The following is a 27,860-nucleotide window of genomic DNA, read 5'->3' on the forward strand; positions in this document are numbered from 1 at the left end:
ATATTTTATAAGAATATTTAACAAATTTTGTAACTTGTATAAAATAAATAAGTTTGCTCTGTCATTTCTCTGTGTTACTCTGAAGCGCTTTCAACTTCCCTCTTAACATCAGTTCTAGACAGACAAGAAGAAGCGAGAAAATGGAAATGAAAATTAGCTGGTTCATAACAAGTTCATAATTTGTCAGAAAACCGCCTCCGAGCTACCAACTTTCCCTGAACTAATTATGTAAACAAATCACCAATCCTTAACCGAACATAAATGACCTTAAAGGCAGCAGAATTTCATCAAATTATTATGCTTAACGTCAATAAGATTCACACTTCACCTACTTTTGATGCAAGTACCACAGAAATACTTGTTTTTGGTTGATATTTTTTTTTTCAGTTTCGAATTTTGTGCCTTGAACACAGTCCAACATAACAAACATTTCTCTCCAAAAATGAATTTTCTAAATAATGCCAGTTTCATAAGTTCATGGACTTTCAATGAAAATCATGAGCTTTGGATGATGATTAATCATTTCATGGCAATGTTTTTCTAGCCCGAAACTCTGTTGTCCTGATCTTACTACGAGTGTATTGGCGCACCTGAAGTCACGTGATTTCATTCATTACGGCGCATGCGTTTTCATCCTGTGTTTCGGCCATATTGGTGTGTGTTTCTTGTTCTCTTGTGTTTGGAGAAAAAAAGGTACTGACACCTCTGTTTTAACTTTGTCACTATGATATTGACATTGTTTAATACAGTTAATAGCCCAGCTTCATGAAAATACATATTTCTCATTACTGACTGCTCGTCAAGTATATAAGCATACAAGGGTGCTTTAGCCATCCTTGCCAGGTCAGGCCTTGTGTGCCACCTTGGCTGTGCGGAAAACTAGAATTATAAATATACGCTCGCGTCACACGCATGTTTTTCTGCATGGTCACATTTATGTATGAAATGTGGATCCGGCGTGGTTTCCACCTTCTCCCAAAACTTGGCAGTAATCAGCCCTTTGTATACACACGGCACGGCGAATAACCTAAACAAAGGAACAAGCACCTCGCATATTTTAACTTCTTGAATGGAAATTCCTCTGTAATAATTTATTCTGCTTCGTGTCAGTTTCGCCAGATTCTAGTTCCTTCATTACTAGATCTACTTGCGTCAAAAAATATTTTCGGATGGGCATGTTCGGGCGTGCACATCCCTTAGATATTTTTGTAAATAATGATCTTTACTTTGTTTTGTTGAAGAATACTTAAGATTGTAGATTTTGGAATCACTGTGTACTTGATGTATTTTTAAATATATTGTTTGTGTCTTAAAATATTTCAAGAATTGTTGTGTTGTGTGTTTTCAGGCGGTCTTCGACTACCCTTCCGTTGCGATCCTTCCTTTTACGTGTTCGCTGTTGGCTCAGTTTCTTGTTTGGAGCTGTCATGTACGTCAATTTTATTTAAAACTTGCAATCAGTTCTCTGGTTCAAGTTAGCTTTACCAGTTTAGGCTTTGGTTTTTTGTTTCCAAATATCTATAGAATGAAAGAAATACAAGTAAACTGAAAACCTTTGCCTTTCATTAAATTTTAATTTTTATCTCTCTTATTTTTTTCTAGAGCATTGTGAAAATGACTGATTCCATGAAGTTTGGGCCTGAATGGTCAGTATATGCCTTGTAATTTTTATATTTCTTTGTTTGTGTTGGCAATAATCCTACTGTCGTCCTTGGCATTTTTTTTTTCTTAGGCTACGCAACATGGGGCAAGATGGTTGTGCTGCACCAACTACTCCATCGCCTCGGTATCAGCTGGCAGAACATCGCTATGGCCGTGAAGAAATGTTGGCCCTTTTTGACACTGTAGTCAAGGCTCCAGATCCTTTGGCATCCTTCCCCGGTCTACATGTAGACAAAACTCAAGTTCCTTTGGCACTTGTTCAGATGACGGAGGAAGAAACAGTAAGCGTTGACCTTAAGTATTTTTGTAATAAATGGCCATTTTTTTAGTTGGGCATGCCCACTATAATATGCTTTTCTTGCAGCGTCATTGGAATAGAGGCATCAACAGTGATGCAGTGCTGAGGGCAATGGGCAAGACTCCACCCATTACACTAGCCACCAGTATAAGGGGAAGTAGGGGTGGGTCCATTGGAGCAGTGGGGCTGTCTGAAAGGGGTCGTGGTAGAGGACGTGGTGGTTTTACTACTTACTCTCGTGGCCTGAGCTTTGAGGAAGGTGGTGATGCCCCTGCTGGTCCACCCCATCTGGGTGCATCTCCAGTAGGGTATAATCGAGCCACACGTCCATTTGACCGACCACAGGTATGTGTTTCTAGATGTTCTGGCTGATTAGTTGTGTCTTCAGTGTAGACTGACTTTGCTTGCTTTTCCCAGGCTGAGAGGAGCTGGGGAGAAAGAAATGGTTTGGACTCTAGTGAGTGGAGTTCAACGAGTCCCAGGAAGGACTTCAATGAACGTGATCGGGTGTTGGGAAGTGGGGGCAGTTCTGGGCCGAGAAGTTTCTCTAACACTGATAATAATTGGCGGCGTCAGCGTACATCTGAAGAAGAGGATGGCTGGAGAGCCTCTACTACTCCAGTGAAAGAGAAATGGGGTGGAGCAGGAGCTGGTGGGGCAGCCAGAACAACAAGTTGGCGCGACGGTGATCGAGAAAGGGATAGTGAAAGGGAGCCGGGAGAAGGAAGGGTTGTTTACAATCGGACTCATCGGCCCTGGGAACAATCTAACAACTTACCAGAATGGTTAGTAATTTTCATTTTCTGTCTAGCAATGTGCATATGTGTTAATGGCATGGGCTTGTCCTGAGTCTTACTATGATCTGTTTCGTGGTAATGACTGATTGTTGCCTTTCTAGGGCTGTTGATGGAGCTGATAATAGCAGTGGCAGCTTTGATGCCCAGGGTGCCTTCCATGGGGGACATAATTACTCTGATGAGGAAGAAGTAAGTTTCCACCCTTGTTAATGGGTGAACTTATTGAGGGGTAGGAAAGAGAAAATTAAATTTTTCCTATTATTACAGAATGGTGGCCCTGTCAATAATAGTGTGTTGAGGCGCACTCGATTGCTGTCAGAAGGAAATAGTGGTGGCAAGCGAATTGGCGATGGTAATTCTAATGCTAACCTCAGACGCGTTGTGGCCACTGACCGAGCATCTGCTGAAAGAGTCAGCGAAAAGCTTACGCCGTATTTGGACAAACAGAATGATGCCAGAGTGACTTCACCTTCTACTCCACCTCGAAATGATGACCCAAGAAGCCAAAACTCAACTCCTGTGAAACCTGTGCACAATTCCAAGAGCGATCCTGATCTGAAGTTGAAGGTAGCCAGTCCTAAGCCAACCCCTCCAGTCAAGCAGGAACCTCAAGTCCCTCCTCACCCATCTGAACTTCCCAACCCTCTGACTACATCAGCCTCCATGCCAGCCATTAGTGTGCCAAACAATATTCCCCATGAAAACCATGTTGACATGAGACGTCCTCCTCCTCAAGGTTTGTCTTAAATTTACCTATTAGTTTAAATCTAGCCCCTGTCTTATTTTTCAAAAATTAACTTGTTCCAAATTGTTGCACAGCACACAAGTCAGAGGATGCCTTGGATAGGATGCGTGAAGTTGCTGATGATCTTGTGGCTAAATTAATGGAAGAGGAAGAAGGTCCCATACGTGATGATTTGAACCATCACCATCTTCCTCACCTTGCGGCTCATGTTCGGGAACCTGAAAAATGGTTCTATAGAGATCCACAAGGCCAAGTGCAAGGTATGCATTTCTGTCTTAATTAATGCAGTTTTGCAGTTGTTTGGTGTGCGTATCAATCAACTATGACTTCCCTTTTACAGGACCATTCTCATCTGAAGAGATGTCTGAATGGTTTAGATTGGGTTACTTCAACCTTAATCTTCTTGTCAGGCGTGCTAAAGATGAAAGGTTCTCACAGCTTCAAGATCTTATTAAAGTTTTTGGCGGCATCCCCTTCTTGACAGATGCAAACGTGCCACCTGTTAAGGTATTTTATATTCCTGATTCTCTTTCTAATTATGTTATCAGTATCAGTTGTGTAACACATTTTTTTTCATCCTTTAGGGTGCTGAACCTATTATGATGCCTACACCTGGTGTGGGTATGCCTGTTGGGCCTGCCATGCCAAAATTACCTATGTCAGGCCTTCCAGGCATGCCTGGACTCCCTGGAGTTCCAGGGGTTTCTGGCATGCCTGGAGTGCCTGGCGTACCTGGGGTGCCAGGTGTTGAACCTGACATTCAAATGATGATGCAGCAGCATCAGTATCAAGTCATGCAACAGCAAATGTTTCTTAGGTATTTCTTGTAAAACTCCTCTGCAAAAGTTGTTTTTCTTAATTGTTTGTGCAATTAAGACTAATGATTATCTTTGCTTCTAGACAACAATCGCAGGCTGCTGCAGCAGCTGCGGTGAGCAAACTCTCACAGACAGAAGAGTGGAATACACTCTCTCCCTTACAACAGCAGCAGGTAGTTGACATAATCACTGGCCCAAAATTTTGAAATTTCCAAATTATCAATTGCTTAACATAATACTGAAATATGATTTCAGCTTGTGGCACAACACGTGCAGCACATCCAAATGGCGTCCATGGATGCTGGGCCACCACTCATACCTGCTGCATCTACTCCTAACTCTGTGATGGCCTTGATGACACAATTTCAACAGAAACAGCAACAAGCCCCTCCGCAGATCCCACCGCAACAGCAGCAACCACCTCAACGCATGCCGTTGGTAAGATCTTGCTCTGCTCTTCTATCTGCCCTAGTTTGCAAATGAATTCCGTTGAATATCTGTTTTGCCTCTGCAGGGTAAGGAAGGTCCTGGACAACAGCCTGGCCAGCCCCTGGGCCCACTACAACAATTCTTTCAACAAATTGGCGGCTTATCATCAAGGTTGTCGCCCCCGCCAACTCCAGTTCCAGCACCTCAGCCTGCCAATGAACCATTGCCATCAGATCCTATTCAAAGCCTTCTGAGGCAGTTGAATCAACAGCAACAGCAGCACCACCAACAGGCAGCTCACCATCAGGCTGCCCATCACCAGGCAGTGGTTAGTGGTCGTGTTTCTGAATTTGACAGATTATTTGTAGTTCTGTTTTTTGGCTTAGCTAACTTTTTGTGTTCTATGCAGGGAGATTCTTTGTGGGGAAGCCCTCTACCTGTCTACAATCAAGGGGGATGGCTTGGTGGTGTACGCCCTCCTGTTGTGGGAGCTGGAGGTGGACCCATGTTACCCCCATCGACAGCCTCACTTTGGGGCGATATTAATAATAAGGAGATGAAGACTGAAAAACAAATATTGGAAGAGCAAATGTTAGTTGAAGAGGAAAGAAAGAAACACGAACTTCTCCGGAAGCAAGAACATGAAGAACATCAGCGACGCCTTGAAGAAGATGTCCGCTTGAGAAGAGAGGCAGAAGAGGCAGCAGCTGCTGCTGAAGCTGAGAAGCAACTCAAAAAGGCCGAAGAAGCTAAGCGGAAAGAGGAAGAAGCCAGGCGAAAGGACGAACAACGGAAAGCTGAAGAAGATCGTAAAAAAGTGGAAGAAGCCAAACGTCAAGAGGTTGCCAGAAAGAAAGAAGAAGACAAGAGAAAGAAAGAAGAAGATAAGAGAAGAAAGGAAGAAGAGAAAGAGAGGAAGCGTAGAGAAGAGGAGGAGAAGAAGCGCCAGGAAGAAGAGAGGTTGCAAAGAGCTAGAGAAGCAGAGGAGCAAGCTAAGAAAGCTGAAATTCAACGCCAACAAGCTGAAGCTCTGCGAAAAATGCAAGAGCAACAACAGAAACAAGCACAGGTTGCAGCTGCTATCAAGACAGCTAAAGTTGCTCCGTGGAGTCAGCCTCAGGCTTCTAAACAAACTGTCCAACAGACTAGCCTTAGTCTGGCTGAGATCCAACGTAATCAGAAACGAGAGAAGGATGAGCAGCTACGTGAACAGCAGATGATTCTTCAGCAAATACAGCAACAGAATCAACAAAATCAGCTTTCTGCTATGCTTGCATCTTCTTTAGCTGCTGCTGAAAATCAAGCTAGTCCTGCACCGATGCAGCTTAAGTGGGCTGAAAGGAAAAACCAACCTCCCCCAGAGGCAAAAACACTGGAACAGATTCAAAGAGAAGAACAAGAACGAATTGCCAAGGTATGTCCCAATTATTTCAAGTTTGATCTTGGCGTGTTTACTGCATCACCTTCAATTGTTGATGTTCACCCCCGCCTGTTTCTTTTACAGCAACTGGAAAGGGACCGTGCAGAAAGGGCAGAAAGGGCTGCTTCTACTCGTGACGTCCCTGCGCCATCAGTGGGCATTTGGGGCTCTGCCCCTCAGAGTCTTACTTGGGGAAATACCAGTATGTTGCAGAATTTTTTGTACTCATTGTGTTGTTTTATATTGTCTCCTAAACCACAATTTCTTAAATCTCGCAGCTGGACCTGGGTTCTGGGATGAAGTTCCAAGCCCTGCTGTATCACCGGTGAAGCCGGTTGCTCCACCAGCCAAGAAGACTCCTGTTAAAAGTGCTAGCGCCTCTAATGTGGCTTCTGCTGGTCAACAAGCTGCAAAGTCCTCCAACAGCGCTAACAAGAAAAAGAAAGAAGAAGCTAGTGTTCTGAAGTTGTTTGAGCAGTCTGTCCAGCGTTCAGATGAATTCAGTCAGTGGTGCCACAAAGCTCTTGCTTCCCTGCAGCCCTCTGTTGATAGTAAGTTTCCACTTAAATTTACAACCACTTTTCTAAGTACGATGTATTGGCCGAGTGTGTTCCTTAAATTTACAACCACTTTTCTAAGTACGATGTATTGGCCGAGTGTGTTCCTTCAATGAGTTCTTTCTCTCCTTTTCAGTTCCAACATTCGTGGGCTTCCTTCGAGATATTGAATCGCCGTACGAAGTGAAGGACTATGTACGTCAATATCTAGGGGAAGGGGAAGGTGTTGGCGACTTTGCCCGTCAATTTTTGGAGCGTCGCAGCAAGTGGCGTAGTGAGCGGCGAAGCAAGCCGGCGGCTGATGACATGTGCGCGCCAGCACCCGCCGTAAACCCTGTTTCCCAGCAAGCAAGCCACGACTTCCAGGAAGTCAAGGTAGGAACACATTCGATATTTCTCATCAAATTTGCTGACCACATTAGTGCTGACCTCTTAAATAATGAGAATCATTTTCTCTTTTTTAGGGTAAAAGCAAGAAAGCAAAGAAAGGGAAAATGTTCAAAGTTGACAAGAGCATTCTTGGCTTTAGTGTCACAGCTGCCCCTGACCGCATCAATGTAGGGGATAGAGACTATGGAGAAGGCATGTAAAGCAACCACTCTTTTTGTGATATCTCACACCTTTTGACTTCTTTATTGTTTTTTTCTTCTTTTTCATTTTGATAGTTTGTCCCCTGTCATGTGGGAGGTACTTTACTACCAATCTCTTTAAACTATAGAGCTGTTGACAATTTTATTGTGTAGATATTGGACCTTTTTCCTATTGTTGTTTGAAGTTGTTACAATAATCTGTATTGCCATTGGGACTTTCTTTGACCAAATATATATACTGCTTAAGAATGCAGGGAATAGGTGAACCTTAGATGGTGCAATGGAAATGTTAAAGATGTGTGGTGACCATAGTCCTGGAAGCTACTAAGTTTGTGGGGCTTCTTCCTGCCTGAAGTATTGTGTAATGGTAAATTATGTAGATTTCCCTGTTGACTATGACTAAGGCAGATTTGGATATCTTACCAAACAGTATTCAACCGGGCTGTCTAATGTGTGTGCAGGGTAAAATGAAAATAATAAACCCATTGTTTCATATCATGTTGAGTATGGAAATATTATAACTGTGTGTTAATTAATCCATACAAATTTGACAATTTCCACTAAGGGGGCTCAAATTTTCTGTACTGATCTGATCTTCTGCAACCTGTCTTCAAAATTTGAGTATGTTACTAAGTGTGTTAATGTTATTGCATCTACATATTTGGAGATGTACCTCTGTTAATTTATTGCATATTTATGATCTAAACATAGATTTCAATCAGTCAAAGCATGTTTCATTCTTGAGGTTTTTAAAATTATTTATTTTCAATGTAGTTTAATGAGATGTGATCCTTTCCTTAAGCATTAAATTTATGAACAAAGATTTTTTTTTTAATGAGAATATTCTTGTTTAGAGTCCTTTTTGTGCAATGTGATTTCATCACATACTTTTTAGTGTATGTGACAGAGGTCTTTAGAAATTGTTTACGCATGTCATTTATGAAGGTGATCATATTTGAGGAAGCCGAACTTCAGGAATACAGGGTGTTAAATGGAACAGTTAAAGTAAAGAGAAGAATCTTGAGTTGCATGTACCGTCAAAGCTTTTAACAAATTTTTTAACTGCTTTTAATGATCATCAGTCAAATAACTTGCATCTCTTATAATTTGTATTGCAATACGTTCCTATGTTCTGAAAGATCTTTGTGCTTTGTAACAGAAATTCTAAATACTTTCTATCATTTCTCTGCATTTGTCGGTTTTAATGTAACTTCAGTGCTATTGGAGATTCACTTTCCTATTCCTTTAACATTCTTATCTTATCTTAATTCTACTGGTACATTAGGAGAAACAGTTTGACCTGATCAAAAAAATTTGTACTTAACAATTCTTTTTCTAGGAAGTAAAGCTTTTTTGATCAGGCCAGATTGTTTTTTTTCTTGTTTTTCTTTTCAGTGTACAGCAGTGTGTGATGAGGATTGATGTAGATTGCTTTCTCTTTTCTTTCTCCTTTTTTTTGTTTAGTGTGAATGTCAATTCAGATGCCTTTCTGCTGTGCCAGCTTGATATGTTCTAACCTGGTATCATCTGCAATTCATTGTTTTGCCTATTTTTGTGACTTATTTATTTTCCTGTCTAGAAGAGAAAGTTTAGCAATGTTCAAACAATAATGAAGATCCTTCCTTGGTGCTCTGAATGTTCTAACAATTTTGAAACTCAACATGTTCCAAGCCCATTGTGTGTGTTCTTCCATTTGATAATCATCATGACAAAGATAAGTGAATATGATTTGAAGAGCATCAAATTTGAATTCTTCATTAGTGGTTAGGACATTGGATGGTTTCACTCATGTGAATTATAACTTGCCTGAAGATAATTATTGTTCCTACGGAACAGCCTAATGTTAAGAAAAGGCGATAGATTTAGAAGTCGGAATTGAATGCAGCATGATGCATTGTTAAAAGCTTTACTGTGATTCTGTTCAGACTTAGAGCTAGTGCTGTCTGGTGGCAATATTTACCTTTCATATTCTCCTCTTACTTTAAAAAATGCACTGAGCTTTCAAAGTATGAAAACAAGCAGAAAACAGAATTGCAGTTAAAAATAGAATCAAAATTAAATGATGCATTGTCTTGCATTTCTTAAATCTTCGGAGCCTTTGCACTTCATTAGAGCAGGAGTTTTTCGTAACTAATTTCCTCATGATTGAGGACGGAACTGCCTACCATGTAGATATGTATGTCTTTTGTGGGATGTTATGTTGAAGCTGAAAGAATGTATTTTTTATTTGTAAATACAATAGTACTATACTGTGTGATAGAGGAGGAATGAGAAAGTGTGAACATGTCTTGTTGATAATAATAATAAAAAAAATTGTTATTTTTGACCCTATACAAGAGTTTTAATGTAAGCTTGAGGAACGCATCGATTGTGCCTGTACCTGATGGTATCAATGGCCATTTTGGTCATGTGCCTAACAGTCCTTGTTCTCATGACAAAGACGACTACAGTTGAAGCAATCCAACCTCATCTTTACAGTATTTCCCCAAACTAGTGACTGTAAGGCATGTTCTTGGGTGCAATAAACGTAGTGTCTTGTGGATATTGGCATTTTTATTTCCTGTGCCCGTATTCGCCAAATGTTTGGAACTCAAGACCACGCCATTCACTGCCCGCCACGACCCGGGGCGGAGGCGGACGTCGAGTTGCCGCTGCCGCCGTCGTCGTCCTCGTCTGTGGCGCGGACCTCGCTGCCGGGCGACGGGCTGTAGCACGGGCTGTGGATGACGCTCGTGGTCCTCTTGTAGGCCGCCACGTCCGTGACGAAGTAGGCGGCGGGGCGCGCGTCGGACGCACGCACGTAGCGCAGGCTGAAGGACGGCCCGCCGCCCTGCGACTGCGCGGCCGCCCCGCGCGACGGCCTGCTGCTCCGCTGCGCCGCCACGCCGCCGGCCGCCGCCGCCAACGCCGTGCTCTGGGCGGCCGAGCTGCTCGACCTGAACGACAGCCGGCCCCGCACGCCGCTGGAGGTGGAGACGGCCGGCTGCGTGGACGGCCCGGACGGCCCGGGCGCCTCGGCGTCCGCGGCGCCGGTGTCGCGGTTGCCCACCACCTGCACGGACAGCTTGCGCCGGGTGTCCTGGCCAAGGTGGGCCAGGAACCTGCGCCACACGAAGCGCGTTGAGGTTCAGGCCACGGTGCGGAGACTGGTGCGGGGCAGGGCGCGGGGAAGGGCTCACCACTTGCGCAGGTCCTTGAGGCGGATGTTCTTGAGGCACTGCCGCTCCCGCTCAGCGCGGTCGAACATGTACGTGTTGGAGGTGATCTCCTTCCAGTTGCGGGACACTTCGTCCTGCGCAGTGCACCTCAGAGACCGTCATGCAGTGCTCGCGGCGGCGAGGCGAGGCGGCCGAGGCAGTGTAGTGGAGGCCACAGGCTTGCCTGGAGGTCGAAGTCCACGCACTCCTTCTCGTCCCGCAGCGACCGCTTGACGAACTTGAAGCGGCGCGTGCACTGCGTCTTGAGCGCGTGGCTGAAGTCCCTCAGGAAGGCCTCGATGCGACTGTCGACGTGGTCCATCGTGTACTTGTCCGCCTGGGAGTTGACCTGAGGGGCACAGGGCGGAGGTCCTTGAAGGCGGCCGAAACTAGACGCATTCGGAGCTCCAGAGTTGCAAACCAGGACTCGAACCGAGCGTGTGACCCCACCAATGGATTCCTCGCTCGGAGAGCAATCCAGTGGTGGGGTCACACGTTCGGTTCGAGTCCCATTTAGCGACTCTGGAGCTCAAAACGCGTCCGGGGTTTCGACCGCCTCTACCGGTCTTCTAGCAAATCCACTGTGTCCAATGGGCACTGGCGTCGCGCCGACGGTCAGGCCGACGACTGACGACTACCGTGATGAGGAAGCCGAGGGTGTTGTAGGTGGTGCGGCGCTGGCACGTCACGTCGTAGCCCAGCTGCTCCCGCGTGCGCAGCGCGTTGAATACGGGCTCGTCCAGCAGCTGCACCAGAAGCTCCGACATGCAGCACTTGAGCACGGTGGCGCGCCCGCACTGGTAGTAGTTGACGGTGCTGCAGTTCTTGTCGTCCGGGTTGAACGTGCGCACTCGGCAGCACCGCTCGCCCAGCGGCACCTTCATCGACAGGAAAACAAAAACACCATCAGCAATGACGAACTTAGAGGCGAAGAGGGAAAAAAAATAAACACCAGGTCCCACCGAGATTTGAACTCGGATCGCTGGATTCAAAGTCCAGAGTGCTAACCATTACACCATGGGACCGGACGCAGTACCTGGCACACAGCCAGCGTAGGGAAGTCCTTGGGCTTGAGCGGGCGGCACTGAAGCGTGTCCGCGACCTTGCGGCAGATGCTGAGCGCGCCGTCCATGCTCACGTTGCCCTGCACCAGGCACTGGATGTACATGCGCTGCATGAAGTCCTTCGCGAAGGTCTTGAGCTGGTCCAGCGTCGTCTGGGCGATGACGCCGTACTTGTCGACGGGCGTCCAGTACACCTAGGCCGCGCGAACAGCAAATCAAAAAACAAAGGACATGGATGAGCGAACAAATCACAATAAATCACTAGTTCAAGGCGAAGGGCGCCCAATGGTCTTGACATATTTTATTTGGTGTGAAAATGACTTTTCCCGTGACGCTGGATGAGTACTAGTGCGGTGGGGAGGCCGTGGACGATGGGTTGCCTACTCTTCCGGCGCTTTTGGCTTTCCGGCGCTTTTCGGGAACGAAATGGCTCTCGAAATAATGTCAGGAGTCATGAGTGCTCCAGCACAACATAGTCTAATTTGGGCCAGCCTTGTAACAGCCACTACAACAACAAAAACAACAACAATAAAGAAGTGTACCTGCAACAGTAGCGACATGCGCAGCTCGTTGGCCAGCTTGGTGGGGTTGACGAAGGTGTTGTGGTACAGGCGGCGGAGACTCTCCTGCATGGCGGCAAACAGGGCGGCGTCCACGTGGCCCGCCACGCGCGACAGCTGCACGAAGATGGTGTCGAGCAGCAGCGGCAGCTTCTGGCTGGCAGAAGGGGAGGCGGTCACGGGGTCACCCTGGTCACCCTCAGAGCCCCCAAGACGTGGTCGCGCGGGGTGGGGCCGGGCAAGGCCGGGCAAGGCCGGGCAACGCGGAAGAGGCAATGGACGTCGAGCACCTGAAGCCCTCGACGCGCACCACCAGGCCCTTCTCGTTGGAGTAGACGCAGTAGTTGAGCAGCGCCATCTCAGCCGGGTACAGCTCCTCGACCAGTTGCTGCTTCAGAACCGTCACCTGTTGACACCAACACAGATAAAAATTAAATGTAAGGCTTTGACGAAAAGTGCGTTTTGAGCTTCAGAGTCGCTAAATGGGACTCGAACCGAACGTGTGACTCCATCAATGGATTGCTCTCCGAACGAGGAATCCATTGGTGGGGTCACACGTTCGGTAGGAGTCCTACTTAGCGACTCTGGACCACAAAACGCGTCTAAAGTTTTGGCCGCCGGCGCCGGTCTTCTGGCCCACAGTGCGCCACTTGCCAGCAAGTCGAGCAGCACGGCGTTCTGCAGGGACTTGATGGGGAGCGGGGACACGAGCTGGAAGTACAGGAAGGCGACGGGCAGCTGGAAGGTGTCGTCGCGGCGGTACCACACCTCCAGGACGCCGTCGTGGAGGATGCGCGCGGGGTACTTGGCCGTGGCCGCGGCGCCCGTCGGCTTGCCGATCAGCGGCAGCGGCGTGAAGTCTGTCGTCAGAAACCTGCAGCGGGATTAAACTGCGGGCCGGTGGCCCTGGCCGTGGCCCGGGCCCTGTGGCTCTGACCCTGGCCCGGGACACGCGAGACATGGACTTTCCTCGTCCAACACGACACCGCCCAAAGCACATGAGCCTCTCGTCCTGCCTCCCAAAGTATAACGCTAAGCCCCGCTCCGCGCCCTACATCCCCCGCCCGCCCCGCCCCGCTACAATCCAGGTCATGGAGCGTGGACCGCCCCGCCGCCACGCCTCGCCTCACCCTCGACCTGGTTATCTTCTAGGGAGGAATCTATAAATAGAGGCCGGGGAGACCAATTTGCCGAGCGGCGCTCTTCACGCGCGGTTTGCACGCGGCAACGCGCCCGCCCCCGCGACGCGCTCTCCGCGGGGAGGCTCTCTCCGCGCTCTCCGCCCCGCCGCGCCCGCGACGCGCTCTCCGCGGGGAGGCTCTCTCTCCGCTCCGCTCTCTCCGCCCCGCCGCGCCCGCGACGCGCTTTCCGCGGGGAGGCTCTCTCTCCGCTCTCTCCGCCCCGCCGCGCCCAGCAGCGCCCAGCAGCCCCGCCAAGCCACCGGTAGACCGATCCCGAGAGTCGTTTTCGTCGCTCTGTCTCTCTCGCACCTGCACGGGACACCCCGTGAGCGCAAGAGAGACAGCGCGAAAAAAAAACGAATCACGTAATCGGTCTACAGCCAGGCAGGCGAAAAGGATTCTCTTTCAGCTCTCCATCCTCCAGCTCCAGGCCCTCCAGCTCCAGGCCCTCCAGGCCGCCACCTGTCTCGCCGGCGAGGCGGCCAGTCCAGTCGCCAGCGCGCCGCTGCCCTAAGAGGCTTAGCAGCGTCGTGTCACGTCACACCTCCACAACGCACGGCCACCACAACCCACGCCACCCCACCCCCTCCCGCGTGGCGTGCTAGGGGGGACGGCAAGTATCGCCTTTCTCATGAGCCCGCTTTTCCTCTTGCCCGCCATTGCCACTTCTCCCCGTACTCATGCGCACTTTCATTCCGTGCAGCAAAGGAAAGTCAAAACTTTGTTTTTCAAGGGATCTCTCACAAACTGCAACTTTGGAAGTGAAAAAAGAAAACAGGAAATAAATAAAAATGAAACGAAAATACAAACTAGCCTGTTTTCGACTCCACAAGGGTCACCTGTTGGGCTCGGGCAGGAAGAAGCGGCTGTTGTGCTTGGCGTGGCCGGCGTGGGTGGCGTGGCGCCACGAGTCCATCCAGGCGCTGGGAATGTCCCTGACGCTGTAGGGCGTGCGGAACCACGGCTCGACGCGGTCGAACGCCGCGCCCCCCAGGGCCTTCTTCGACATGAACATGACGTTGACCGTCTCGGGGCGCAGCTGGTCCACGAAGTCGCGCACCGCCTGCGGCAACGGGACGGCGCGTCCGAGGGGCTTAGAGTCAGTGGCGTTGACGGTTTGGAGGGGCGGAGGGGGGCCGACGGCACGCCGAGGCCACGGCACTCGCCAGACGCACCTTGCCGTCGAACTCGAAGTAGAGCTTGGGCCCGGTGATGTACTCCTGGGGCGGGTACACGTGCATGTTGATGGACAGCATCTCCACCCAGTCGGCGGCCGACTCCTCCTCGCCGAACAGGAAGTCGATGTTCTCGATGGTCTGCACCTCGCGGAAGAGGCGCTCCGGCGGCGCGTCCGGCCCCTCAGCCGCCATGGACACCCGCAGCATGCCGATGTAGGCGAACACGGCCTCCACGACCTGCGGCACGTTGCGCGCTCCTGCAAGCCAGCGCAAGTCCCGAGCTGCTCCGTCGGTCGAGCGCACAGCGCCACAGCGCGCACAGTGGGCCAGAAGACCGGTGGAGGCGGTCCAAATCTCGCGCTCGGTTCGAGTCCTATTTAGCGACTCTGGAGCTCAAACCACGTCAAGAGTTTTGGCCACCAGCGCCGGTCTTCTGGCCCACTGGAGCGATTTTGCCGCCCGCCCTCTGTCTCTCTCGCACCCCTGCGGCACACTCCATGAGTGCGAGAGAGACAGAGCGAGAAAAGCGAGCCGTGGAATCATTGCACGTTACGACACGGACCAGCACCACCGGCCTGCAGCGGCGGCTCCATGGAGATCACCCTCAGTAAAACAAATCTAGAACCGCCCCTATGCAGCCGTGGGCAAGGCCGTGGCCAAGGCCGTGGCGGCGACAAGGGCGGCGACTGGTCGGAGCAGCCCTCGCCTCGCCCCTTGCGACCGACCGACCGACCGACTGACTAACTGCATTATTCACAAGCCAAAGCCGTGCAGCCACATCCTCCTTGTTCCGTTGCCGCCGCTCAGCACGGCGCCCGCGTCGCAAAAAGACACATCTGCACGCCGAAATGGCTTCCGCGCGGCCGCCTCGAGTCATGCCGCCAGCGCCGCCCGCCGATTTCCCACGCTTTCCTCCCGGCCCCACAGTGGGCCAGAAGACCAGAGGAGGCGGCCAAAATTCTAGACGCGTTTTGATCTCCTGAGTCGCTAAACAGGACTCGAACCGAACGTGTGACCCCACCAATGCACTGCTCTCCGAACGAGGAATCAATTGGTGGGGTCACACGTTCGGTTCGAGTCCTAGCGACACTGGAGCTCAAAACGCGTCCGGACGAGGCAGACCAAAAGCCGTATAGGGCAAACAAAAAACCGTATGCGGCAAATCAAAAACCGGACGAGGCAGACCAAAAGCCGTATAGGGCAAACAAAAAACCGTATGCGGCAAATCAAAAACCGGACGAGGCAGACCAAAAGCCGTATAGGGCAAACAAAAAACCGTATGCGGCAAATCAAAAACCGGACGAGGCAGACCAAAAGCCGTATAGGGCAAACAAAAAACCGTATGCGGCAAATCAAAAACCGGACGAGGCAGACCAAAAGCCGTATAGGGCAAACAAAAAACCGTATGCGGCAAACCAAAAACCGGACGAGGCAGACCAAAAGCCGTATACGGCAAACAAAAAACCGTATGCGGCAAATCAAAAACCGGACGAGGCAGACCAAAAGCCGTATACGGCAAACAAAAAACCGTATGCGGCAAATCAAAAACCGGACGAGGCAGACCAAAAGCCGTATACGGCAAACAAAAAACCGTATGCGGCAAATCAAAAACCGGACGAGGCAGACCAAAAGCCGTATACGGCAAACAAAAAACCGTATGCGGCAAATCAAAAACCGGACGAGGCAGACCAAAAGCCGTATACGGCAAACGAAAAACCGTACGCGGCAAATCAAAAACCGGACGAGGCAGACCAAAAGCCGTATACGGCAAACAAAAAACCGTATGCGGCAAATGAAAACCGGACGAGGCAGACCAAAAGCCGTATACGGCAAACAAAAAACCGTATGCGGCAAATCAAAAACCGGACGAGGCAGACCAAAAGCCGTATACGGCAAACGAAAAACCGTACGCGGCAAATCAAAAACCGGACGAGGCAGACCAAAAGCCGTATACGGCAAACAAAAAACCGTATGCGGCAAATCAAAAACCGGACGAGGCAGACCAAAAGCCGTATACGGCAAACATAAAACCGTATGCGGCAAATCAAAAACCGGACGAGGCAGACCAAAAGCCGTATAAGGCAAACAAAAAACCGTATGCGGCAAATCAAAAACCGGACGAGGCAGACCAAAAGCCGTATACGGCAAACAAAAAACCGTATGCGGCAAATCAAAAACCGGACGAGGCAGACAAAAAGCCGTATACGGCAAACAAAAAACCGTATGCGGCAAATCAAAAACCGGACGAGGCAGACCAAAAGCCGTATACGGCAAACAAAAAACCGTATGCGGCAAATCAAAAACCGGACGAGGCAGACCAAAAGCCGTATACGGCAAACAAAAAACCGTATGCGGCAAATCAAAAACCGGACGAGGCAGACCAAAAGCCGTATACGGCAAACAAAAAACCGTATGCGGCAAATCAAAAACCGGACGAGGCAGACCAAAAGCCGTATACGGCAAACAAAAAACCGTATGCGGCAAATCAAAAACCGGACGAGGCAGACCAAAAGCCGTATACGGCAAACAAAAAACCGTACGCGGCAAATTAAAAACCGGACGAGGCAGACCAAAAGCCGTATACGGCAAACAAAAAACCGTATGCGGCAAATCAAAAACCGGACGAGGCAGACCAAAAGCCGTATAAGGCAAACAAAAAACCGTATGCGGCAAATCAAAAACCGGACGAGGCAGACCAAAAGCCGTATACGGCAAACAAAAAAACGCATACGGCAAATCAAAAACCGGACGAGGCAGACAAAAAGCCGTATACGGCAAACAAAAAACCGTATGCGGCAAATCAAAAACCGGACGAGGCAGACCAAAAGCCGTATACGGCAAACAAAAAACCGTATGCGGCAAATCAAAAACCGGACGAGGCAGACCAAAAGCCGTATACGGCAAACAAAAAACCGTATGCGGCAAATCAAAAACCGGACGAGGCAGACCAAAAGCCGTATACGGCAAACAAAAAACCGCATGCGGCAAATCAAAAACCGGACGAGGCAGACCAAAAGCCTGTGTCCGGGATTTTTGGCCGTCTCCGCCGGTCCTCTGATAAATCCACTGTGCCCCGGCGACGCCCCACCGGGCACAACCTACCCTCATCCGTGAGCGTGAGGTGGATGCTGAACATGGAGTAGAGCGAGTTCATCTCGAAGCCGCCGTCCCAGTTGCCGGTGTACACGTCCAGGGCCCAGAGGCGGCGCCGCAGGAAGGAGATGAGCGAGCCGCGGCCCTCGTGGCCCAGCACCCAGGCCGCCAGGTCGTGCGGCTTGGAGCGGTATAGGTGCGCGCAGGGCGGCAGCGCCCACGTCAGGTCCACCTGCCGGGCAGGGCGCGCCGAGGGCGCGGGGCCGTGAGGGTGCCTCCGGGGGAGGGGAGGGGGAGGGAGGGGAGGGGGCGCACCTGGCACGTGTCCTTGACGGGGAAGATGGAGTACAGGCGGCGGAACTGTGGCGTGTCGAAGGGCGCGGCCATGCGGCCCAGGTCCAGCGGGGGCAGGAAGTTGCTTGGCACCTGTAACGGCGTCCTGTGGCCGAGTGAACCGAGTGAACCGAGTGAGCGCCGGCTGCTCTAGTTGGCCTCCGCCGGGGCACGGTGGATTTACCAGAAGACCGGCGGGGGCGGCCGAAATTCTAGAGGCGTTTCGAGCTCCAGAGTCGCTAAACAGTACTCGAACCGAGTGTGTGACCCGACCAATGGACTCCTCGTTTGGAGAGCAATCCATCGGTGGGGTCACACGTTCGGTTTGAGTCCTGTTTAGCGACTCTGGACCGCCTCCACCGGCCTTCTAGCACTGTGGGCCAGCCCGACCGGGAGACAGCAGCACGGCGAGCGCGGGGTATCGCCGGGCCAGGCTGCACGGCGAGCGCGGGGTATCGCCGGGCCAGGCTGCACGGCTGCACCGACCTGCGAGAAGTACTGCGCCACGCGGCTCTCCAGCACGTCCAGCCGGAGCGGCGCCTTGACGGCCAGGGTCATGCGGTGCGCGGAGTAGTGCCGGCGCCGGAACTCGTGCACCAGGCGGTACAGCCGGTCCTCGGAGTCCTGGCCGCGCAGGCTCTGAGACGAGTCGGAGACCAGTTTGGCGGTCAGCCCCGTCAGGTCGGCAGCATCTTCGAACTCTCGAAACCGCCACACCTGGCCGTGCCCGCGCCCCCCCCCCTCTCGCCCTCCCACTGGGTAACTTGGTGAAAACCGTCGGAAACTTTGATAATATGCGCGCCGGGCCGCTGGGCGCCGCCAGTCTCCTGGAGGACTGGCGCTGTTTTTCCGCCGTCGGATTATTAGCCGAGAGGTTCCTCCTCGACGCGGCATTCCCGCCCGGACAGAATTTCGCGCGGCGGCGAAGAATTTGGAAAGTGGGTCACCGTCTGCCCCGGCACGACCGGCACGACCGGCACGACCACAGCGTCGGCCATCTTCATCCCCGAAACTGATTCAAACAGTGTGCGCGCCTTGTTTGGCGAGGGGCTCGCCGAAGCGTGTACACTGCTGCCTGGACCAAGGGGGCAAGGGGGTGCCTGGGTGGGGCGGGGTGCGCGGGGGGAGTAGCCCTAGATAGCTACCTGAAATTAATGCAAAAAGCAACACTTTGCCGCATAAGTAGGCGAAAAGTGCTACGTGTCCCCTTTTCCCCCCTTTTCCCCCGGACTCTGGATCCGCCACTGCGTACCTGGATGTTGCCCCACAGGAACTGGGTGGCGGGGTGGTGGCGGCGCGCGGTCTGCGAGAAGAGCTGCTGGCGGCGGCAGGAGTCGCTTTGCAGCACGGACTGGAACTCCGAGTCCAGCGCCTCCAGCTCGCGCGCCAGCGCGTTGCGCTTGATGAGCGGCGAGATGAAGAACTGCGCGAAGCGCTCCAGCGCGCGGAACAGGTACTGGTACTGGCAGTCGAAGTAGAAGGTGGTCGTCTCCGAGTCGGTGGACGCGTTCGTCTCGCCGCCGTGCTTGTTGAGGAACACGTCGAACTCGTTCTCGCGCGGGAAGCGCTCCGAGCCCATGAACACCTGGAGGAAGGATGGGCGGCAGTGAGTGACGAACGCACAGTAGTCCAGAAGACCGGTGGAGGCAGTCAAAATCCCCGACGCGTTTTGAGCTCCAGAGTCCCTAAATGGGACAAGAACCGAACTTGTGACCCCACCCCACCAATGGATTGCTCTCCGTACGGGGAATCCATTGGTGGGATCATTTAGCGACTCGGGAGCTCAAAACGCGTCGAGAATTTTGGCCTTCTCCGCCCGTCTTCTGGCCCACTGTGAAGTGCCTCTTCGTCGTGGACTCGCCGGAGGCAAGGGCCGTCACCAAAAAAGGGTGAAACCAGAGAGGGGGAGGGGAAAAGGACTATTGACCCCCCTAGGCCCCTGGATGTCAGCCTGAAAGGTAGGCAACAAAGCCACACAGTGCCTCTGGTAGTAGGCTAAAAGTTCCACTCTGCCCCCCTCAGGCCGGCGCCGAGGTCACCCCCCGAGCCCCCGCCGCCACGAGCTGCGATTCGGCCGCGGTTCACTGAGTTGTACCGGAACCGGCTAACAATGCCCGGCCTGGTCCGGAGTGGTCCGGCACGGCACGGCACGGCACGGCGCTGCCGGATTCCGGCCAGATGCTCTTTCCGCTTCGACCTCCGCTTCCACGGATTAAGGAGTCCGGATCGGATTCGCAAAGAAAGAAGAAACAAAAAAAAAAGACACGACGTCTACGATGAGGGGACTCCATACGATACCATGTGCTCCAGGAGGTGCGCCAGGCCCTGGAACTCGTCGGGGTCGGAGAAGGACCCCACGCCCACGCACAGGCCGCACGCCGCGATGGACTCGATGATCATGACGCCGCTCTGGTTGGAGCCCTGCAAGTGCCAGGCCGCTGTAGTGTACCTACACTGCATGCACTGGCTGGGGCATTCTCCCGTTTCGGAGAGCAAAGACCGTCTCGACAGTGGAGTGGTCGGCGTGCTGCAGGCGTGCTGCAGGCGTGCATTCGGCCTCTAACTCACTGGTTCGAGAGGGGTGCTCTCCGCGCACAGACTGGCGACCCCACAAGTTAGTATGTTCCGGGAAGAGAAGCGGGAGGGAGGGGGTGGGGGGTGGGGGGACACTGTATGGGGACAAGCAGAGGCGACCGCGCCTCTCAAAAGCGCGTCTGCAAAGTTTTCGCGCCGCTCGCCGTGTGCTCCAGCCGGCAGGGATGCCGGGAGAAACCAGGGGGGAAATTGTGGCCAGTGTGGGCGGGGGAAAAGGGAAAGGGAAAGGGGGGGGGAGTAGGTTATGCGGGTGAGTGGGGCAGCCCCGGGCAGCCGTGAAGGCGGTAGGGCAACAGTGACGCGAAGCGGGGCACAGCAGACCGATTCCGAGAGTCGCTTTCGTCGCTCTTGTCTCTCTCGCCCCGTGGGTGCGAGAGAGACAGAGCGGCGAAAACGACTCTCAGTCTGCAGCTGGCTGGTGGAGAAGGGCGTCACCTTGCTGGCGTCGTCGCAGCCCCCCTCGGCGCCGGCCTCGGCCTCCTCGTCGGCCTCCTCGTTGTCCTCGCCGCCGCTGCCCGCGTCAGCCTCGGCGGCCGCGGAGCCGCGCGGGCACCTAGCCGCGGCAAAGAGAGAGAGAGAGAGAGAGAGAGAGAGAGAGAGAGAGAGAGAGAGAGAGAGAGAGAGAGAGAGAGAGAGAGAGAGAGAGAGAGAGAGAGGCAGAGAGAGAGGCAGAGAGAGGGGCGTGAGTGAAGGAGTGGGCGTGGCTGGCGTGGCGGGGTGGACGTCGAGTGTGCTAGAGTGGCACAGACGGCCGTACACCACATCCCCGCAATCACTGCCACCGTTACGGCTGGGCTGGCTGGCTCGCCACTCTGGGCCATCACATGACGGCCCAGCCCGCCCAGCCAGCCCGCCCAGCCGAGTCAACAAGTCACGGTGGGGTGGCGCGTCGGGGCGGGGCGCGGCGGGGCGGAGCGCCGGCCGTCCCGCCGGACAGTAGTGCAGTGGGATTGCCTACTCCGCCGACGGCAGGCGCTCTTGGAGCGTCTGAGCGCAGACGAGCAGGGATGCGTTGCGCTCGCCACACAGTGGGCCAGAAGACCGGAGGGGGCGGTTGAAATCCCTGGACTCTGGAGATCAAAACGCGTCGGGGATTTTGACTGCCTCCACCGGTCTTTCGAACTGGAGAAATCGCTGTTGAAATCGCGTTTCAAGTTTAGGCCACCGTCGCTGGTCTTCTGGCCCACTGTGCGCCGGACCGGACCGCCAAGTTCTGGTCAGGGAAACAGAGCGTCTCCTCCGCAGGAACACCCACGCCCACGCAGTGCTGAAAACTCGGAATTCGATCGTCGTCCCCGGGGACCCATTTTCCTCTCCGCTAACTTCCCCCGGGGACCGCCTCGGCCACCACGGCGCGGTCGGGGCGAAGCGTGAGGCCTGCGCACGTGCCACGTCACTGGGAACAGGACGGAATCTCCACCGCGGCAACCAGTATTTGTCCGAATCCTTGTGCGGCGCGGCGCAGGCCCCGTTTTCAGGACGAGGTTCGTTCGTTCCTCGCAGGCTACCCGACGACGGCCCCGCCACCGTCTCCGCTCTGTGCTCACAGCCGTGCCGCGCCGTGCCGCTCAGGTGACGGCGACGCACAATGGCCGCCGCGACGACGACGCCGACGACGCGCGGATTAACCCGGCGAGGCACAAGGCGCGCAAGGCGGCACGTCACGAGGGCAAAGCACGCAAAGCACGCAAAGCAAGCGGCGGCGGCTTGTTGAATCGCAACAGATGGATTCCCCTCCCCCTGCCCGGCCCTGCCCCGGCCCGGGGCCGCGCACCCTGCCGGGCTGCGGGCCAAAGTGGGTGGAGGGCGAATGTGGGTCGTGCGTGCGGGGCTGCCATTCACAGGCTCCAGTGCAGGAGCCGCGGCGCACGGTGGGCCAGAAGACCGGTGGAGGCGGTCCCGGACGCGTTTTGAGCTCCAGAGTCGCTAAATGGGACCCGAACCGAACGTGTGACCCCACCAATGGATTGCTCTTCGAACGAGGAATCCATTGGTGGGGTCACACGCTCGGTTCGAGCCCTGTTTAGCAACTCTGGAGCTCGAAACGCGTCTAGGGTTTGGGCCGCCGGTGCCGGTCTTCTGGCCCACTGTGGGGTGCAGGAAGAGCTTACTCAGGACCGACACTTCGCCCAGAGAGCAGCGAGCGCCATTTTTCTGTCGGCGACGGTGGCGCCACTTTTGCAGCGAAAACGGGAACTACGACGACAACAGCCTGCAGCGCGGCGCTGTTTTGACAGTGGAGAGGCTTCCTTGCACTGTGCTGCCCCGCCTGCCAGGGCCAGCCCCGGCTCAGCCCCGCGCCGAGGGCGGACAGGGCGGCCGGGGCGCGCCCTCAGGGCCCTCAGGGCGAGCCCTTCTGCTGTTGAGCCCTTGGACGACGCCGAGGAAAATATGGCCGGCGACAAGGAGTGCTCCGGCACGGCAGCGCGGCACTCAGCTTGACTCAAGCCGTCTCGACAGCCCGACGAGACAGGCATCGCGATGAATCAGGGAGAGGGAGAGAGACAAACGCATCATCGCCTCCATCAAGACTCAGCGCCGCCGCGGCTAAAGCACGGCTAAAGCACGGCTAAAGGGGACGGAAAGCCCGAGACGAGTGCGGCGGCCCCGCGCCGCGCCAAGCAGCACTCAGCGCCGTCTCTCTCGCACTCCCCGCGGCTTCCGAATGGTGTGGAAACGTCCCGGAAAGGTCTTACGTAAAAAGTATAAAACGAAAGTGGGACGGTGGCCCGGGGCGGGATTCGAACCCGAGCGCACCTGTGCTGCGGGGCCGCGCCGGGCGGGCGGTCCTCGCCGGGGATCGGCGGCTCGGGGACGTAGGTGGGAGTCTCGGCACTCAGCTCCGCGCCGGAGATGAGCAGCGCCGTCAACCCGTTCTCCAGCCGGATCACCCGGTACCTGCAACAACACCGAGGGACTGAGCCCAAGTCGCGGCCGTCGCGGCGGTGGAGGTGAAAAAACACCTTTTTCTATTGAGGCTTCCGGGATGAAAAGAGGGAGCTCGACCGACGGCGTCGGCGAAAAGCAGCCCCCCCCTCCCTCTTCCTCCCCAGCGGCCATGGCGGCGCTGAACCGTAATTCCGCTCTCAATGGGATGAGACAAGTAATCAGCCAGCCGATAATGACTGTGATAGTCTGCCGCCATGCTGCTGCGCGCCCAGACTGGAAATCATTTACCTCTCCCTCGTGATATGGAGATGGTCCAGGCCTAGGCCTGCTGGGCCACCTGGCCGGCAAGAGACTGCGCGGGCCGAGCTTAACAAGTCTCTTAAATTAGTTACGGGCGGCGGGCTTGGCCGTGCGCCGTGGCTCCACGTAGCCCAACCCAGCCTTTCAAAGAAAGGGGGGCTGACGTCATCTCCCCCTCCCCTTCCTCCTCCCCGGACGAGAGGGGGCACGGTGCACCGCTGCCGGTGACGCGCCGAAACGGGACGAAACGGGACGCCAGCAACAACAGCGGCATAACCCGACAACAACTAGAGCGCCGTGCTACGCGTCAAGGGTGCGGCGCGCGGGGCCGCCGCCACGCCACTACGCCGCCGGCATCGGCCACATGTCACAAACAGGACAGCGCCGTCCCACTAGTGGCGCTCGTCGCCGCCTCCGGCCGACCCTCCCCTCACAGTGCGCCAGAAGGCCGGCGCCGGCGGCCAAAACTCCAGACGCGTTTTGAGCTCCAAAGTCGCTAACAGAACTCAAACCGAGCGTGTGACCCCACCAATGTATTCCTCAGTAAGAGAGCAATCCATTGGTGGGGTCACACGTTCGGTTCGAGTCTCGTTTAGTGACTTTGGAGCTGAAAACGTGTCCGGGATTCGGACCACCTCCACGGGCCTTCTGGCAAATCCACTGTGCCCCCTTCCCTTCCGCTCACTCGTTGTAGTCCCGCGGGGACTTGACGGGCGGCGGCAGCCGCTGCGGCGGCCTCGGCGGCGCGGTCCTGGCGGCGACGTGCGCCCTGGCGGCGTCATCCGCCACGCTGGCCGTGGACACGCCGGCCACGGCCTCCGCGCCGCCCGCGCCGCCGCCCTGCTGCTGGCCGGCCGCCTGGCTCGACGACGAGGTCGCCGCCGACGCGCCGCCGCGACGCTTGCGCCGCGTCGCACCGAACACCTTGATACGCCCCAACAAGTTCATCACTTCTTTGGCCATGGCCATGTCTGCGCCGCGCCGCCGCCGCCAAGCCTACGCCCAGCCATTGTTGCCACCTCGGCGGCGTTGCCGTGCCATTGGCTTCGTCTATTCGGCACGCATCCGGTCCAGGACCTCCAGAACGAACGTCACAGTGTAGGTGCACCCGGCGGGGGAGGAGATGGGGGCGCTGGTTCCTAAAGTAGGCAACAAGTCGCCCTTTCCCCGTAGGTAGGCAACTTTTGCGACGCCCCACCTGAACCCGTCTATGGATCCACCCTTGCAGTGCACAACTAGGGCTCGACCGAGGCCCCATAAGGGACTCGAAGTTAAGCACAGCTCTAATAGTGTCGAGGAGCTAAGTCAGCCTACACTAGTTTCTGCCTCACAGTGCCACTTGTTGGGCAATACTTTCCGCCAGACGTCTGTCGTCGCTCGGTCTCTCTCGCACCTATACGGGACGCCCCATGAGTGCGAGAGAGACAGAGCGACGAAAACGGCTCTCTGTCTGTCGGCGTTCATCAGCTAGAAGGATGCGGGCTTTTCGCGGCGCTCAGCCACACTCTGCATGTGCACGGCGCCGCGATCGGAAGGCTGGAGCCCCCCGAAGCCCCCCCCCCCTCTCCACGGTTTGCCATTACCGGGCCCATTTCCGGCTCGCGGAAACCGTTGGCCCGGTTCCACGTTCCACCCCCCGCTTCGAGCCCCGCTTCGAGCCCCGCTTTCATCCTTGCCACTACACCTGCAGCCCGAGACGCCTTGTCTCTCTCTCTAGCAACCACTGCGGCACCCACATTGTGTCTCTCTTTCACCCAGCCCAGCACTGTCTAGTGTCCGCCGGTGTCTCTCTTTCAACCACTTCATCCTCCGCTTTGTTTCTCACTTTCAACTACGTACCACAGCACTCGCCCAATCCCCCCCTTTCTCTCGTTGCACCACCGTCTTCTCTCTCTCTCTTCTCTCTCTCTCTCTCTCTCTCTCTCTCTCTCTCTCTCTCTCTCTCTCTCTCTCTCACTCCATCCAAGACGATCATAAATCCCCTTTTCACAACTCCCTCACACACAGAGTAATGCACCACTTAACATCCACCCCGTTGCTCCTTCGGGCTCACGTTCCGTCCATGGAGCGCGGGCCACATATTCAAGGTAGTACCCTGCTGAGCAAGCGAGGTGTTCTGTTCTGGTCGAAGAAAATTAACCTGAGCCAAACACTAAAAAAAAGGTTTCACCGAATTGAGTTGATAGGTACCTCCAGTCATATTACACCGACTAAGAGAGCACGACTCTCAACGAACCCAAAACTAATAGTCTAAGTTGTTTCGACTAAACCATTTTTGACGGTGACATTATATGTGAAATTGTTTGTCACGGGTGTTCTTCTCGTCACAAAGTGGATTCGTCGGCTGATTGCAAGGCATCGCTTTTGGGGGTGTAGATACGTGCCCATACATGCGTGTGGGGCTCGAGGCGGTTCCGAAGCCCGCACGAGACCCTCGTTGATTGGGATAGGGTGGGGCCCCGGCCTCCAGGCCTCCAGTGGGCCGAGAGTCGTCGCTCTGTCTCTCTCGCACCAATACGCCACGCCCCACGAGTGCGAGAGAGGCAGGGCGACGAAAACGACTCTCAGTCTGCAGGTCAGGGGAAAGGGCGCGCTCCGAGGAGGACCCCGAGGTGTCGCAAGGGATGACGGCCGGGGCAAGGGGGGGGGGGGGAGGTTGGGGGAGGAGGGCAAAGGAAACATTATCCCTGCCCCGTCGGATTTGGCCGCACAGCCTTGAATAAATGAAGGGGCCCTGCGAAGGCAGCGCGAGGAAGGGCTAAAAGGCGCCAGGGCCATGGCCGTGGCCAGGGCACACACGCGGAGCCGCGCAGCCGCGGAGGAGCGAGGGGATGGAATTCCGAGAAACGGCGGGGCAAGCTTGGCGCGCTTAGTGTGTGCCGCTCCGTGCGCATTCTGCAGACAGCCAGCACAAGACCGGTGGAGGCGGCTGAAACTCTAGACGCGTTTTGAGCTCCAGAGTCGTGAAACAGGACTCGAACCGAGCGTGTGACCCCACCAATGGATTGCTCTCCGAACGAGGAATCAATTGGTGGGGGTCACACGCTCGGTCCGAGTCCTGTTTCGCGACCCTGGAGCTCAAAACGCGTCTAGAGTTTTTGGCCGCCTCCCACCGGTCTTCTGGCCCACTGCGCAGCCCCCTCTCTCTTTATCGCGACCCGTGCACACGTCCGGCTGATCCCCGGCTGATGACTGCTCGGCCCGACAAACAATTAGCCCGTCCGCGCGGCCGTGTGTCGATTCAGCTGCTTGATCCAAAAAGCCGCGTCTGTCCGGCACCGCGCGAAGGCAGACAGACAGGCAGGCAGACAGAAAGGCTGAATACATACATACGCACACGCGTACTTGGACTGCTGGCAGGCAAGCAGACAGGCAGACGGACTAGCCGGCAGACAGACAGACGGACTAGCTGGCAGACAGGCAGACGGACTAGCTGGCAGACAGACGGACAGACGGACGGACGGACAGACAGACGGACGGACACGCGCTGGCAAACACGACCACTTTTGTGCGCCGGAACGGGGCGGGCCGCGCGGTCGGACTCATTAAAACATTAGAAAATGGAAGAAAGCGGCGCCATGTCGCTGGCGCGCCTTTCGGCTAGCGCGCCTTTTTGCAGGCGGGTCAAAAGGGAGGGAGCGCCAGCCGTTGCCTCTCTGGCAGCCTGACTCCGAGAGTCGCTACCGTCGCTCTGTCTCTCTCGCACCCATGCGGGACGCCCCACGAGGGCGAGAGAGACAGACAGAGCGACTCTCGGAATCAGTCAGCTGACGGGCGGAGCGGTCCTTGCAACTCCGAATTACGGTCAGGTTTCCGACCGGGACAAGGCAGCCAGCCCCGCGGTCAGCAGTCTGACGATAAATTATTTGCTTTCTTTGTTCAAAGTTTGGTCGCATCGAGGGACCTTGATGGCACGCCGATCCCTCCGCGACAAGGCGCTGCAACCCGACCGGGCGTGTGGGAGTGGTGGTGGTGCATGTTTGGATGGTCCTTTGTACCGGGCGCGTTGTGTATTTTACTTGGAAAACCACACCATGTTTCAGAATTATTTTTCCTTACGTACCAACGCGAGCGTAATAAAAGTCTCCACGAGCAATATTATCAAACTTCCATCACGTCAGTTTGTTATTACGGTTTCGCAACCTTGTAGTGCC

At 54.4% G+C, this 27,860-nt stretch overlaps 1 protein-coding gene, 1 non-coding gene and 1 pseudogene across 3 annotated transcripts; 1 reads left to right on the forward strand and 2 right to left on the reverse strand.

Annotated features, from left to right (window-relative positions):
* Positions 1-586: 586 nt before the first annotated feature.
* On the forward strand, positions 587-9,858 carry LOC117654545 (GRB10-interacting GYF protein 2). 2 transcript variants are annotated; one of them, XM_034401252.1, is made up of 19 exons: positions 587-693; positions 1,349-1,429; positions 1,603-1,646; positions 1,733-1,943; positions 2,027-2,305; positions 2,378-2,745; positions 2,859-2,946; positions 3,025-3,493; positions 3,577-3,762; positions 3,843-4,009; positions 4,087-4,319; positions 4,403-4,493; positions 4,576-4,758; positions 4,835-5,077; positions 5,159-6,163; positions 6,254-6,371; positions 6,448-6,720; positions 6,863-7,101; positions 7,191-9,858. In XM_034401252.1, the coding sequence occupies exons 3-19, from the start codon at positions 1,615-1,617 to the stop codon at positions 7,314-7,316; spliced, it is 4,311 nt and encodes a 1,436-aa protein (XP_034257143.1). In that variant the 5' UTR covers positions 587-693; positions 1,349-1,429; positions 1,603-1,614; the 3' UTR covers positions 7,317-9,858. The 2 variants fall into 2 exon arrangements, with proteins under 2 accessions (XP_034257143.1, XP_034257152.1); XM_034401261.1 differs by having other exon boundaries at positions 636-654.
* On the reverse strand, positions 9,099-20,986 carry LOC117643196 (annotated as a pseudogene).
* Positions 11,467-11,538, reverse strand: Trnaq-uug. Its single transcript has one exon. It is a non-coding gene; the product is annotated as a tRNA-Gln (tRNA).
* Positions 20,987-27,860: the final 6,874 nt, after the last annotated feature.

This window comes from Thrips palmi, unplaced genomic scaffold, assembly GCF_012932325.1.
Source record: "Thrips palmi isolate BJ-2018 unplaced genomic scaffold, TpBJ-2018v1 HiC_scaffold_1, whole genome shotgun sequence".
NCBI classification, from domain to species: domain Eukaryota; kingdom Metazoa; phylum Arthropoda; class Insecta; order Thysanoptera; family Thripidae; genus Thrips; species Thrips palmi.